We start from the raw sequence: 14289 nt of genomic DNA on the forward strand, positions 1-14289 counted from the left end.
TAATCGCTCATTTTTAATTCAAATGCAGTAACGAGTGCGTGTAACGTCATACGTACTGTGTTAAATATGGCTCCGCCCCTGTCGTGAAATGAATAACGAGTTTTGAAAACGTTGATAAAACTTTGTTTATTTTATTTCACTCTACTGTATATTTTTTTCAAGCGAAATAAAGATTATTTAAAGTAAAATAAATGTAAAACTTAAAACGTTTACGACATTCAAATAGCGTACTTGATTTGTTTGTTTTGCACGTGCTGTTTGGCGCTACATTGTGACGTCACGTAAACAATATTTTAAACGTCTGTACAGCGTTAACGACTGAATAAAAGATATTGGTGTTCGGATTCATTTTCTTAGTTAGACCACTTTCTTTCATTCTAGATAGTTTTCACAACAAAATTCGACAAAAATTGTTTTTATCAGATTTCAAACAAAATGGCGCCTTCGATTTTCATTTTTTATACACAGCTTCCGTTATTCTGGTTCCCTGCCCAATTGTGGTTCCCATAAACGTGCGCGGGTGACCAGTCTACACATCCGTTTTCAGTCAGAATTCCTCAGTTTTTATCGTTATCTTTAAATTCGAAAGGTTGCGATGTGTCCAATTCGGTACTTTGGACGAAAGTTTTCAAAACCACCACTTAGCAGGTACTCGCGTTACCGTAAAGCTCGCTTTGCGAGCAGGCCCTTCGGGCCAGCTCGTCGAGCTCGCTATGATACACATGGAAACAAAATAAAACTATCAAATGATAATCACATATTTTCCTGATAAATAAGAAGAATATATAACTGCAATGGTTTAAAAACAGAGAATATACAAATATACATAGTATCTTAAAACTAAAGAGTATTCTTAAAAAGCTCTTCCTTTTTTTAAGTCAACTTTTTTTTAACATTTACATGTATTTTAATACAATAATGATTTAATAAGTTTGAAATATTAGATTTTGATTTCATCCAAATTTCATAAGAGAAATTCTATGATCAAGATAATTTGAAATAAAATTTGCTTCTGCCAACATGACATAAATAAAACATACTTGTCATGTGAGAACATAGTTAAAGCTATCATTTACACTGAAGATGATGTTATAAACAACTGACAAACGTTGTGTTCTATAGCAGCAGAGTTTTCCCATTCTACTGAATGAGTCAGATCAACTTTGTAAGGTTACTGAAGTACATTGTTTCATAGATGATATGTTGTGTTCTTTCAAGATGGCTGGTAAATTTTACATATATCTTCATATGGTATATTCTCCAACTGCCTCCCTTTTAATGGACCCTGAAAAAAAATTGAAACATGTCTGATTTCTATGACTTGTTAAAAATCAGAGTACATGTAAGAATTGTTTGACCAGTCAACAAAGTCATCCGTAAATGTCCTGAAGCAATGAACATCTATATCACATTACCTAAGTGCAGTAACAGGCTAACTCCTTATATAAATAAATAGGAGTTAACCCGTTACTGCACTAAGGTGATGATCATTTCTTTCCTGCACCAAAGCTATTATATCACTTGGCTGTTTTCAGTTTAATCTGATATCTCATGTTTACAAAACTAATACAGTCTATAAGTGATAAAATTCACTCAAAAAAATCTTTATAATGAAGTTACTTCATACCTATTTCATACATTGGTATGAAACACCTACTGACAACTTATTTTTGTTTCAAGAAAGTGTTAAAAAATAACAGGGAGCCTTTCACAGGAGTGATATATAGAAATTAGGCATTGTCAATATTCACTAAAAAGAACAATTTTCATTATATCTTACATCACATATTGCTTGATCATTAAACTTGCCAGTTATTACAAAAATTGTCTTCATTTTTATGGCTTTTTACAGTGTGTCATGAAAATATACCAAATACCAAATATGTGTTCATTTGTACCGTATTTGTGAACAAATAGAAACTTAGAAAGGGGACCCTATTCTACATCTTAAACAGTGTGACTTATATCAAACTGACAATTTTTAGTATCTCATTGAAAAACATAACACTTATTAAGATATAAAAACATAAAGTATCCTTACTGAACTGAGTGTTAAAGTACAACTAAATTTTTTCTCATTAATCTTCTCTAGTCTAGCTGTTTGTCCTCTGTATGCACCATTTACTATCATCACTGTTTTACCTAGAAATAAATAATTAACAAATAAAACATGGGCTTGAGGGCAATATGCAAGTTTACGGACTGGTTGGTCAGACTGAGGAAGGTATATGGCCAGAAGCACAGCTGAGGGCCATATTCCTTTCGAGGTCTGACCAACCAGTCCGTAAACTTGCATTTTGCCCTCAAGCCCATGTTTTATTTGTTATATTATACCGAAACCAAATCTTTTATCCATTTGTTTTGTGCTGTCATTTTACTATTATTCTCTTTCAAATAATAATTTTATTTGTTCAGTGTGTGAAATATCCAAAACCCTAGTCGGATTTTGTTTTATTATTTTCAAGCGATGCAGCAAAAAATCATGCCCTTCTTTTAATATTCCATTTTTGTTAATCAAATTAAATTTTTAATGTTACTAGGCCAAAAACCCGAACTTTAAGAATTTCAAAAACTGTATAAATAAAATTTATAATTAAATTAACTTTTGATCAACATGTAATAAATTTATGTCTCTGATAAAAAGGCAAATCGCCTGGCCATTCTGTTTGTGTCGTCGTGAAATTCGCACGTCGTGAAAGTTACGTTTAAACGGTCTTCATAAGAATTATGGACCGCCCCCGGTCTGTATGCGGTTTATGGACCGGGTGACGTCATATTAAATATAGAAGAGCATATGCAAATGAGGTATAATATCAGAATGTAAACTGACAGTAAGAATACACAAAGAAAATCATTATGATCCTTATCCTGTGTTATAATTTTGTAACAGAAACATTACTACCTTAATTTATCTTACACTACCTACATGATAAAACACCATGCAGTCTAATTTGAGGATCAAGAAGACACCTATCTGCAAAAAGCTGTTTGTTTGAGTCAATATGTATACATACCAACATAAAACTTTGTGAAAACACTCACTTGTCTCAGAGAAATTACCTATATTAAACAATCAATTCAAAGGAATTCTGGTATGGAATGTAGTGATACCTAAAGGTTCACACAATTCAACCATCATCAGGTTTCTTGATAGATTTTTTAAGAAATTTTTAAACACCACATTATGCTTTTCTTTATGTATTTATGAAACTGGTTATAAGATGACCAGGGGCGAAGGTTATAAAGAAATATTCTAATCTCAAACTGTGATCTCAGGTATTTGATTGGTCCGAAACAGGCATAAAATGTGAATTGACCAATGAAAATCCTGAGATTCTAGCTTGATATCAGGAAAAGGTTTTATAACCTCGGGCCAGATTGGAGTAAGTGATATATTACCTGTAGCAGGTATGACTGTCTCTAGATGTGATTGATCTACCTTGACTTTGTCCCCAGAGTCCAACATTTTTATGATAGCTCCATATAAGTCCTCAACTCTCTACAGAGAAAATATAATATATTTAGTATCATACGTAATGAGATTATTCAGGGTACAATGTCCTTCATATATATATACTTGATGGAAACTACCTGAGAAATCTCCTTTGTTTTTGTACCTTGTTCTTGCAGTACATTTTTTTATCATCTGGACATGTCAATTGAAACAGCACACACAGGCTAAGGGTGTTAAACAAACTGTCCTATACCATATTATTTGATACACTTAACTAAATATATTCTGTGCTGAAGAGCTTACGCTTTCTCTACTGATACAGATAAGTTAGAAATATTTGAAAAAATAAAACATAATGCTTGAAATGTACAGTTTCACTACCTGTATAAACTGTGTTGTTACGTCTCTTTTAATGCATACTTTTTGACTAAATCAAGGGCCAGAACTTGTTAATAACAAAACCAAAGAAGCAACACTAAGTCCTAAATTAAATATTAAATTAAAACTCATTATTTTAGGTAAACAAATATTTGGTCAAAATTTAAATGAACAAATATGACAGACTACTTCACAAATAAGGGCTTAACTAAAGGACCTCAGAACTGTATTAAAAAGCTCATAAATTTTACTTTCTTCAAGTATAAGTCTTCCTGTACTATCATGCAAAGAAATCCGGTCTAATATACAAACCTTTACATAAGCTTTCTGCTTGTAATATTTATCACCAAGTTTTTTGGAAATCACTTTCACTACTATATCCTCATGTAACCAATAGTCTTTTCTATTCACTTTTTCTTTTTTCTGCTCTTCAAACTCCATTATTTCATCAAGAGCTGACTTCCTTTTTCCACCAGACTTGGGCATTTTATCTTTTTGGCTTGTTCCAGGCTTATCAGAATGTTTATCTTTTGAAGATGGCATTTTGAAAGGATTTTCTACGGCAAGGGGCCTGCAATTAGAAGCACAACTTAGAATATATATGATACATTGTTCACTACTTTTTCTTTCATACAGCATATTCAGAACACAACACAATATAACTCAATGATGGATAATTATTTCAACAGATCACTTGATTTCAAGCCATCAAAATTTGACCATACTCATGAAGAACTTTAAGGTTTAATTTTTTTTAAATCACAGTGCCAAAAGGAACTAGATTCTAGTAGCCCAGGTGAATATGGCTCAAGTTAGAAACAAGAGGGCCATGATGGCCCTGAGGTCGCTCACCTGTATATAGGCCCCCCCCCACCCCAATTTTTACCCAAGGGCTTTTATTTGTTTATTTGAACAGACTTGGTAGACACCCATAAGAAGAAGTTTCATGCTAAACATCTAAGTTCTAGCTCATTGGTTTTTTTAAAAGAAGATTTTAAAGTTTTTACTATACACATATAGTTAAAAACAATGACATCCCTGGGGCAGGGCCAGTTTTGACCCCCGGGCTTTTATTTGAACAAACTTTGTAGATATTTACTTAAAGATGTTTCATGCTTAATATCTAAACTCTAGCTATTTGGGTTTTTTTCAAAGAAGATTTTTAAGTTTTTGCTATACACATATAAGGAAAATCAATGACACCCCCCCCCCCGGGCGGGGCCAGTTTTGACCCCAGGGCTTTTATTTGAACATACTTGGTAGACACCCATTAGAACATGTTTCATGCTAAATATCTTAGCTCTAGTTCTTTGAGTTCTTTAAAAGAAGATTTTTTAAGTTTTTGGGGCGGGCCAATTTTGACCCCAGGGCTTTTATTTCAACAAACTTGGTAGACACTCATTAGAAGATGTTTCATGCTAAATATCTTAGCTCTAGCTCTTTGGGTTCTTTAAAAGAAGATTTTTTAAGTTTTTACTATATGCATATAGGGAAAATCTATGACTCCCTGGGGCCGGGTCAATTTTGACCCCAGGGCTTTTATTTGAACAAACTTGGTAGACATTCACTAGAAGAAGTTTCATGCCAAATATCTAAGCTCTAGCTCTTATGGTTCTTTAAAAGAAGATTTTTTATGTTTTTACTATATGCATTTTGGGAAAATCAATGACCCCCCGGGGCGGGGCCAATTTTGACCCCAGGGTTTTAATTTGAACAAACTTGGTAGACACTCACTAGAAGATGTTTCATGCTTAATATCTTAGCTCTAGCTCTTTGGGTTCTTTAAAAGAAGATTTTTAAGTTTTTACTATATGCATATAGGGAAAATCAATGACCCCCTGGGGCGGGGCCAATTTTGACCCTAGGGCTTTTATTTGAACAAACTTGGTAGACATTCACTAGAAGATGTTTCATGCCTAATATCTAAGCTGTAGCTCTTACGGTTCTTTAAAAGAAGATTTTTTAAGTTTTTACTATATGCATATAGGGAAAATCAATGACCCCCGGGGCGGGGCCAATTTTGACCCCAGGGCTTTAATTTGAACAAACTTGTTAGACACTCACTAGAAGATGTTTCATGCCAAATATCTTAGCTCTAGCTCTTTGGGTTCTTTAAAAGAAGATTTTTTAAGTTTTTACTATATGCATATAGGGAAAATCTATGACCCCCTGGGGCGGGGCCAATTTTGACCCCAGGGCTTTTATTTGAACAAACTTGGTAGACACTCACTAGAAGATGTTTCATGCCAAATATCTAAGCTCTAGCTCTTAGGGTTGTTTAAAAGAAGATATTTAAAGATTTTTCTTTCGGTTGCCATGGCAACCAGAGTTCTGCATGGAATTAAATTCTTTGGACAATTTTTAAAGGTGACCACCAAAGGAACATTCCTATGAAGTTTGGATGAAATTGGCTCAGTGGTTTATGAGGAGATGTCATTTAAAGCAAAAGTTTACGGACGGACAACGGACGGACAGATGGACGACGGACGGACAAGAATGTGACCACTACAGTGTTAACAAGGATTATCCATATTTGAGCAGTGTGACCTAGTTTTTTACCCAGGTGACCCATATTCAAACTTGACCTAGAAATCATCAAAACAAACTTTCAGACCAATTTCCAGGATACTTGGATCAAAACAGTAGCAACTAGAGTGTTAACAAGATTTTTCTATTTCTAGCTCCCGTGACTAGTTTCACATGCTATTTCGAACTCATCCGAGCAATTACCTAGACAAGCATCCTGACCAAGTTTGATGATAATTGAGTAGAAAATGTGACCACTAGAATGTTAACAATGTTTTTCCAAATTTGGGCGGTTTGACCTAGTTTTTCATCCAAGATGACCCATGTTCGAACTTGACTTAGAAATCATCAAAACAAACTTTCAGACCAATTTACAGGATATTTGGATCAAAACAGTAGAAACTAGAGTGTTAACAAGATTTTTCTATTTTTAGCTACTGTGACCTAGTTTTTCATCCGAGATGACCAATAATCGAACTCATCCAAGCTATCACCTAGACAAACATCCTTACCAAGTTTGATGATGATTGAGGCAAAATAGTGACCTCTAGAGTGTTAACAAGGTTTTTCTATTTTAAGCTCAGGTGACCTAGTTTTTCATCCAGGATTACCTATGTTCTAACTCATCCAAGCTATCACCTAGATAAGCCTCCTGACCAAGTTTGATGATGATTGAGGCAAAAATGTGACCGCTAGAGTGTTAACAAGGTTTTTCTACTTTTAGCTCCACTGACCTACTTTTTCATCCGAGATGACCCATGTTCGAACTCATCCAAGCTATCACTTAGACAAGCTTCCTGGCAAAGTTTGATGATGATTGAGGCAAAAATGTGACCGCTAGAGTGTTAACAAGGTTTTTCTATTTTTAGCTCTGGTGACCTACTTTTTCATCCGAGTTGACCCATGTTCGAAATCATCCAAGCTATCACCTAGACAAACATCCTGACCAAGTTTGATGATGATTGAGGCAAAAATGTGACCTCTAGAGTGTTAACAAGGTTTTTCTATTTTTAGCTCCGGTGACCTAGTTTTTCATCCGAGATGACCCATGTTCGAACTCATCCAAGCTATCACCTAGACAAACATCCTGACCAAGTTTGACGATGATTGAGGCAAAATTGTGACCGCTAGAGTGTTAACAAGGTTTTTCTATTTTTAGCTCTTGTGACCTAGCTTTCATCCGAGATGACCCATGTTCGAACTCATCCGAGCTATCAACTAGATAAGCATCCCGACCAAGTTTGATGATGATTGAGTTGAAAATGTGACCGCTGGAGTGTTAACAAGGTTTTTCTATTTTTAGCTCCAGTGACCTAGTTTTTCATCCGAGATGACCCATGTTCGAACTCATTCGAGCTATCACCTAGACAAGCATCCTGACCAAGTTTGATGATGATTGAGGCAAAAATGTGACCGCTAGAGTGTTAACAAGGTTTTTCTATTTTTAGCTCCGGTGACCTACTTTTTCATCCGAGATGACCCATGTTCGAACTCATCCGAGCTATCACCTAGACTAACATCCTGACCAAGTTTGATGATGATTGAGGCAAAAATGTGACCTCTAGAGTGTTAACAAGGTTTTTCTATTTTTAGCTCTTGTGACCTAGTTTTTCATCCGAGATGACCCATGTTCAAACTCATCCGAGCTATCAACTAGATAAGCATCCTGACCAAGTTTGATGATGATTGAGGCAAAAATGCGACCGCTAGAGTGTTAACAACAAAATGTGAACAGACGACGGACGACAGACAATCATCGATCCTAAAAGCTCACCCTGAGCATGCTCAGGTGAGCTAAAAATAATACAAGTAGTTTTTGTAAGCAAATTAAAAATCACATAGACTTACTTTGGAACATCTACTTTTTTTGCTGCTCCAAGCGAGACTACCACTGAAGTACAGAAAATAACACAATAACATTGATAATACATGTACTATAATTCAGCTGCTTACTAAAAATACTGTTAAAGTACTTATTTCAGCAGGCTTAATATTCTGTGATTTTTGTTTAAATAAGGGGTTTTTAATTTCTGCTTATCTTATTTCTTTGGTGTCATCATTCTCGTATTATTCCTGCATTTTGATTAAAATATTTGTACAAAATAAGCCAAAAAACAGTTTATTATTGCAGGTTTTATAGCCCATTTCACCAGCCTTTCGTAATTTATCGGAAACATTCGTAGACACGCATCACGTGGGAGGTAAAGTGCTAATATGTTTGACCAATGAAATACTGGTTCTCGAGTGTACATGTATTGTTTATATTTACGATAATGGCGGGTGATTCAGCGGCTGATGAGCGAGTGTCTATTGAATTAAAAAATGCTTATTCTTCTGGAAAACTCCCACAAACACTTTCATTTTGGTGTACGGACATAATCCCCTTCAGTCAAAATCCCTACTTTCATTTTTTAAACTACTTTCTGATGTCAAATTTAAACATTTCATTATCAGAATCCAATGGATTATCCTCCGCATCAGTCTCAAATGTAAGCTCAAATGCTGACGATTTCTGATTGGCTAATATTTAAATATTCTCGGGGAATACCTTGAAAACAACCAATGATTTACGACACTACAACGTGGCGACCGGGAAGTAAAGCAAGTCTTATCTAGCCGCATATATGTGGCATGCAGGACAGGTGTAAAGTCGATATCGACTCGTTATCGTGGCGTTAGGTATAGGAGAGAAGTTTAAACTGATGCATTATCGTCAATGAGTTAACTATGCAGTATAACGCATATTTCTCGAAATATTTCAACTTTGTGATAAGAATCCGCCATGTAAATTTCCTTTGTTTATTTTTATGTTACTATTATTAGTAATAGATTGTACATGCATCCATCAGCATTTGATTGGTCAGTTGATTATATGCTTGGAATCTGATCGTAGCACTTCGCTAATTTACGTGAGAAATCGTAGTGAAATGGGCTATTATAATAACAAACAAAGGTATCCTTAAATATATTTTAAAATGAGAAAATTAAAACAGTGGAACAAGCCAAGTAACAATTTTTTCTAATCTTTTATTCAAGACGGATACATAAAGAAAATCCCAATATTGTTAATCTCTACAAAAGACAATAACATACATGGTAATGTAATAATACAATACCAGTAGTCCATATATTCCAACATAAACAAGGGAAAGGCTTAAATTTCTGTGTTTTTTAAACTGCAGTTTCGTTATGAACCGCAAAAATAAGTTTCTCCCAGAAAAAAATACTTATACAGTATGCCCAAGTAGGCATGTCATTAAATACTACAGTCAAGTCTAATTAAAATTTTTGGTAGTTTTGGTGAAGAAGTGCAGATATATGACCAAATTACGATAATAGGCCATTTCTTTTGTTATTTTCTTTCGTTTAATGAAGGATCATTGGCCCCTTATTCTATTGTTACAGAATGAATTCTATTGTTCAATTTTTAATCTATTTACAGTTAGATGGCCCTGAATGGTCACATGAAAAGTGGAAAAGTTATCAAAGGTCTAACACTACATAAGAATTTACACTGTCCTAGAATTTAACTCATAATAAAAGAAAGAAAGAACGTGTGGCTAAAAATCAGCAACTATGAGTTCAAACCCAAATGTTTTTGCTGCAAAATGAAGATATATTTTTTGGAAATCTAGCCTCATTCATCTTACACACTTAATGAAATTACAATACTGTCTATTTATTTGAATAAACAAGAAGAAATATGCGCATAGGACATGGATGCCCCATATTTCACTGTTTTGTCAGTCAACACACAGGCAGCATGACAGCAATATCAAATAACAAACCTTTTTCATCTTCACTTTCTCTTTTAAGTTCTGTATATTCTGACTCCTTCACATTTTTCTCAGTTTTTGCTCCTCTTTCTACCTGTTCCTGTATTAACTTGGCCATTCTCTCGTTATCATCCATGTCCATCCGTTCTTTTACTTTATCTACATACAACAGTAAAACATACAAAATATATGTAGCAAAAAAACCCAAAAGGTTTCATGATGCAGATTGAGAGGCAGCCGACTTAAGTACCCCTCTCAATCAGTGTTAGAAGTTGTAGTGCTGCATTAAAACATATGTAAATGCTGTCAGAAAACTGCTATTGCTTATATGAGACATTGCTTTTTTTGTTTTCTGTTTTATTTTGATTATCATGAATTGAGCCAGAAAATCTTTAACAAAGTTATAAACATTTCAAGATCAAGATTCTGTTCCCCACTTAAAATAATGATTAATAACTACCAATAATTTGATGAAAATAAACATGTTATTGATACAAACTATAGACAGATGACATTCAAAGGGAAACAACACATAGTGTGACATGTTATCACATAAACTTACTTTGCTCCATTTTACGTATAGTTTCTGGATCTCTATCTATGTATTTGACAAACCATCCTTTCTCTGTATAATCTACCTCACATAATCCTGAAATATATTTATAGTTTTATTGTCAGGTATACAGGTAACAAACAAGTATTCAAGGTTATATTTATGTAAACAACTTCAATGGTGTACAAAGAACAAAATCCAGCTGAAAACTAAAATTCATAAAATGGAAGTATTAAATCTTAAGGAACAAAATCCAGCTGAAAACTAAAATTCATAAAATGGAAGTATTAAATTTTAAGGAACAAAATCCAGCTGAAACTAAAATTCATTAACCGGAAATTTTAAGTTTATCCGTAACTCAAGCCAAATGGTCATATAAATGCTGACTGAATGACACATAATGATTTAAAAATTGAATATCTATGCTACATTTCACTGTGGCATCAAAGTGCTTGTGTTGATACTGACAAAGGGAAGTTAAATCTATTTAAAAAAAAATTGTTTTGATGTCAATCAAGTGATCCATGAAGCAAGGCCATCGTCAATGGGTCCGGCCTTGGCCGGACCAATATTTTGGCCAAAAATGAGTAAAAAAAAAAAAAACAAAAAAAAAACAAAAACGCATCGCTGATTAGCAATTTGGCACTTAACTGGCCCCTTATGCAATGCGCGGTAATATACAAACATGATGCGAAGAAACAACTGCACACAATTAATTGACCAGGTATATGTAGGAGTCCTACGAAGTCAAGTTCGAGAACTTTTTCGGTGTAATGCTCGCACACGACATCCTAGCATTGACAGACAACCTCAGCAAATCTCCTCAACAGTTTCACTGTCAGCATCCGAGGGCCAGCGGCTAGCAAAGTGGACTCTATATAGCTTGATAGACATGAGGTCAGACGACAGTTTTGATTCTTTATGGATTAAACTTCAAAGTGAGAGTGATCGCGTCGGTGTTAACGATATTAACATCTTAGATGAGCAGCTTCAGCTGCTACGTTCACATTTTGACAAATCAGAAAATAGTACTGTTACTCTACCCGACATTTTGAAAGTTGCGTCAGAACAGTCGGTGCTAGAACGAGCACTGTTCTCTGAGGTTGTTGTGTTGTTTAAGATTTTGTTAGTAATGCCTGCTACGAAAGGACATTCTCGGCGTTCAGAAGAATTAAGACATACCTGAGATCGACACTGTCTCAAGTACGTTTGAACAATCCACAGGAACTTGAAATTCTATCAATACTAATCTGTTAATGATAATATCCAAAATATAACCGTTTATTTATACTGTATAGGGGGTACATTTTGGATATTATCATTAATATTGATAGAATTTCAAGTTCCTGTGAACAATCTAATGGTGTTAACTGGACAGATCCACTCAACGTACATGTAATTGCCGATGAGTTCACTACTACCAGAGAACGACGGCGATGTGTTTTTGGAAAATTTACATAAAATGAGACTCTTTGTTGTGTAAGATTATTGGTAACAAAAAACAAGCTACTGCTAAACAAAAAGTGGTTATTGTTGACTCGTTATGTACTATTCTTCCATTATGTCATCGATTGTTATTTAAGCTTATACCATTGTGTGATTTATGCTAAACAATAATCCACTTACTGTAATATTTCTTTTTAATCATCAGATAAAAATGCATCTAAAGAATTATAATAACATCAGTTATTGTTTATTTTTCATTTGCCAAATATCAATTACATGTATTCATCTTTTATGTACACCTGTCCGTCCGTCATGCGAACCTTAAATTTCACCCTTAAAACTTACGACGCACTTGAATCTGTAAAAAATCGTTGAAATATTACTATAACATGTACTAGCGGCATGCTGTAAACTGTGCCAAATATACTGGAAAACGCCCCTGAGAGCATCCTAGAATAAAAAAATTTCCGGGGGAGCATGCCCCCGTACCCCCCTACATTCTACCTTTAACCAATCAAATTGGCCGCACCAATCACAAAATCGTGACGACGGGCCTGTGAAGTGGTGCTAAACAAAAAGAATATATTTAATATTTGCTGTATTTAACAACAACATTTTCAAGATGACCAGAATTTTGAATAAAAGCATAAATTCATTCCTGTACAATATATGTCACATGTTAAGGTTTTTTTTTGCCTGGATTAAAGATGCACCATTACTGTACTTATTACTTTTCAGCATCTTCAGATAGACATGGCATACACCTTCGTGCATTGTTTCTGAAACAACATGTATCACAAATTTTCCTCAAGCTAAACTAGATTATGTCAAGTCAAATAGTTTATTGACATAAACATTTTATAAACATGTTCATCGCCAAGTTTTATGATAGGCGGTTTATAATTTAACATAAACATTTGTATATACAAGTACATTCATTAATTTTGTGAATAAATACATGTACAAAACATACATAATAATTACAGAAAAGTATGATGATGGATTTGACATAATTGTACATGTACCTTCTTTTCCGAGCCACTTTACAAAATCTGTCAATGTTTCCCATTGTGTAGAGTTCATGTGAGTGTGGTCTCGTTCAGCTATATATTCCTGATATACAATATTACACTGTACTCTCTTAGTACCAAACCTTCGCCTCAATAACTCCACGTAACCATCTCTAAAATCTCTATAAATAAAGAAATAAAATAAATGTGTTGTCAGAAATTTGTTAAAAATAAATAGCTAATAGATCTTTTTAAGATATTATATACTGAAATAAATGGAAGAAATGAAGATAACTATACTAAAAAGAAAAGGAAAATCAACAGTGGTGTACTAAAAGTTAACAAACAAAAAAATGCTCTTGAGACTTGGGTCTTCTTTGACACATTTTGTACTAAGTATTTAGATTTGTTGAAACTAATGTTTGCTTTAAAGGGTATAAAGTTATATAGGAATTGCAACAAAAAAATATGCTTGCAAAAAAGTCACAAAATGAACAATGGAATATTTTATTAATTTAAAATCTTCTGATAAAAACCAATTAGGGTATAAAAATATAGAAATTACACCATTTCGTCATTTCATATAAAATAACTTCAATTCTTTATTTAATTAAAAACAATAGCTTTATGTAATACACTTACTTAGAAAATGTGTCTACATATTCATCAGGATTTTCAGCAAACAGCAACAACTGTCGCTGGTGGGATTCTGACATCATGTGACATTTGAAACCATTCTGAAATATGCAAATAAGTTAACAATTTAAATATGCAAATAAGCAAACAATTTAAATATGCAAATAAGTAAACAATTAAAACATTCTCACACTTGTAATCAAGATAATTCTCTAGCCAGCCCGCATAGCTCAATCGGTTAGAGCGCGAGACTTGTAATCTCGACATTGTGGGTTCGATTCCCGGGCTGGCCAACTAAAATTACTAATCAGTCTTTTGGATGAGACTTTAAATCGAGGTCCCGTGTATGGGTGCTTAAACACTTGGCACGCTAAAGAACCAGGAGAAGCTTCTGGAAATTGGGGCAATCTTTCTGTATCTGTAATTGCACTATCCTCCAAAAATCTAAAATGGACTAATACTCTTCTGGGGACTCGCCCATATGGGCAACCGGTGGCGAGTAAAAATAAA

The 14289-nt window shown here is 34.2% G+C and overlaps 1 protein-coding gene across 1 annotated transcript; it reads right to left on the bottom strand.

Moving 5' to 3' along the window:
- Positions 1 to 725: 725 nt before the first annotated feature.
- On the bottom strand, positions 726 to 13932 carry LOC132742059 (DNA/RNA-binding protein KIN17-like). Its single transcript, XM_060730345.1, has 9 exons — positions 13786 to 13932; positions 13159 to 13325; positions 10697 to 10783; positions 10147 to 10293; positions 8207 to 8249; positions 4145 to 4403; positions 3400 to 3499; positions 2042 to 2142; positions 726 to 1285 (listed from the first exon to the last, which is right to left on the bottom strand). Exons 1-9 carry the CDS (start codon positions 13860 to 13862, stop codon positions 1214 to 1216), a joined length of 1053 nt encoding a protein of 350 aa, XP_060586328.1. The 5' UTR covers positions 13863 to 13932; the 3' UTR covers positions 726 to 1213.
- Positions 13933 to 14289: the final 357 nt, after the last annotated feature.

The sequence above is a fragment of the Ruditapes philippinarum genome, unplaced genomic scaffold (assembly GCF_026571515.1).
Source record: "Ruditapes philippinarum isolate M1 unplaced genomic scaffold, ASM2657151v2 ctg4925_1_1_1_1, whole genome shotgun sequence".
Classification (NCBI taxonomy): Eukaryota; Metazoa; Mollusca; class Bivalvia; order Venerida; family Veneridae; genus Ruditapes; species Ruditapes philippinarum.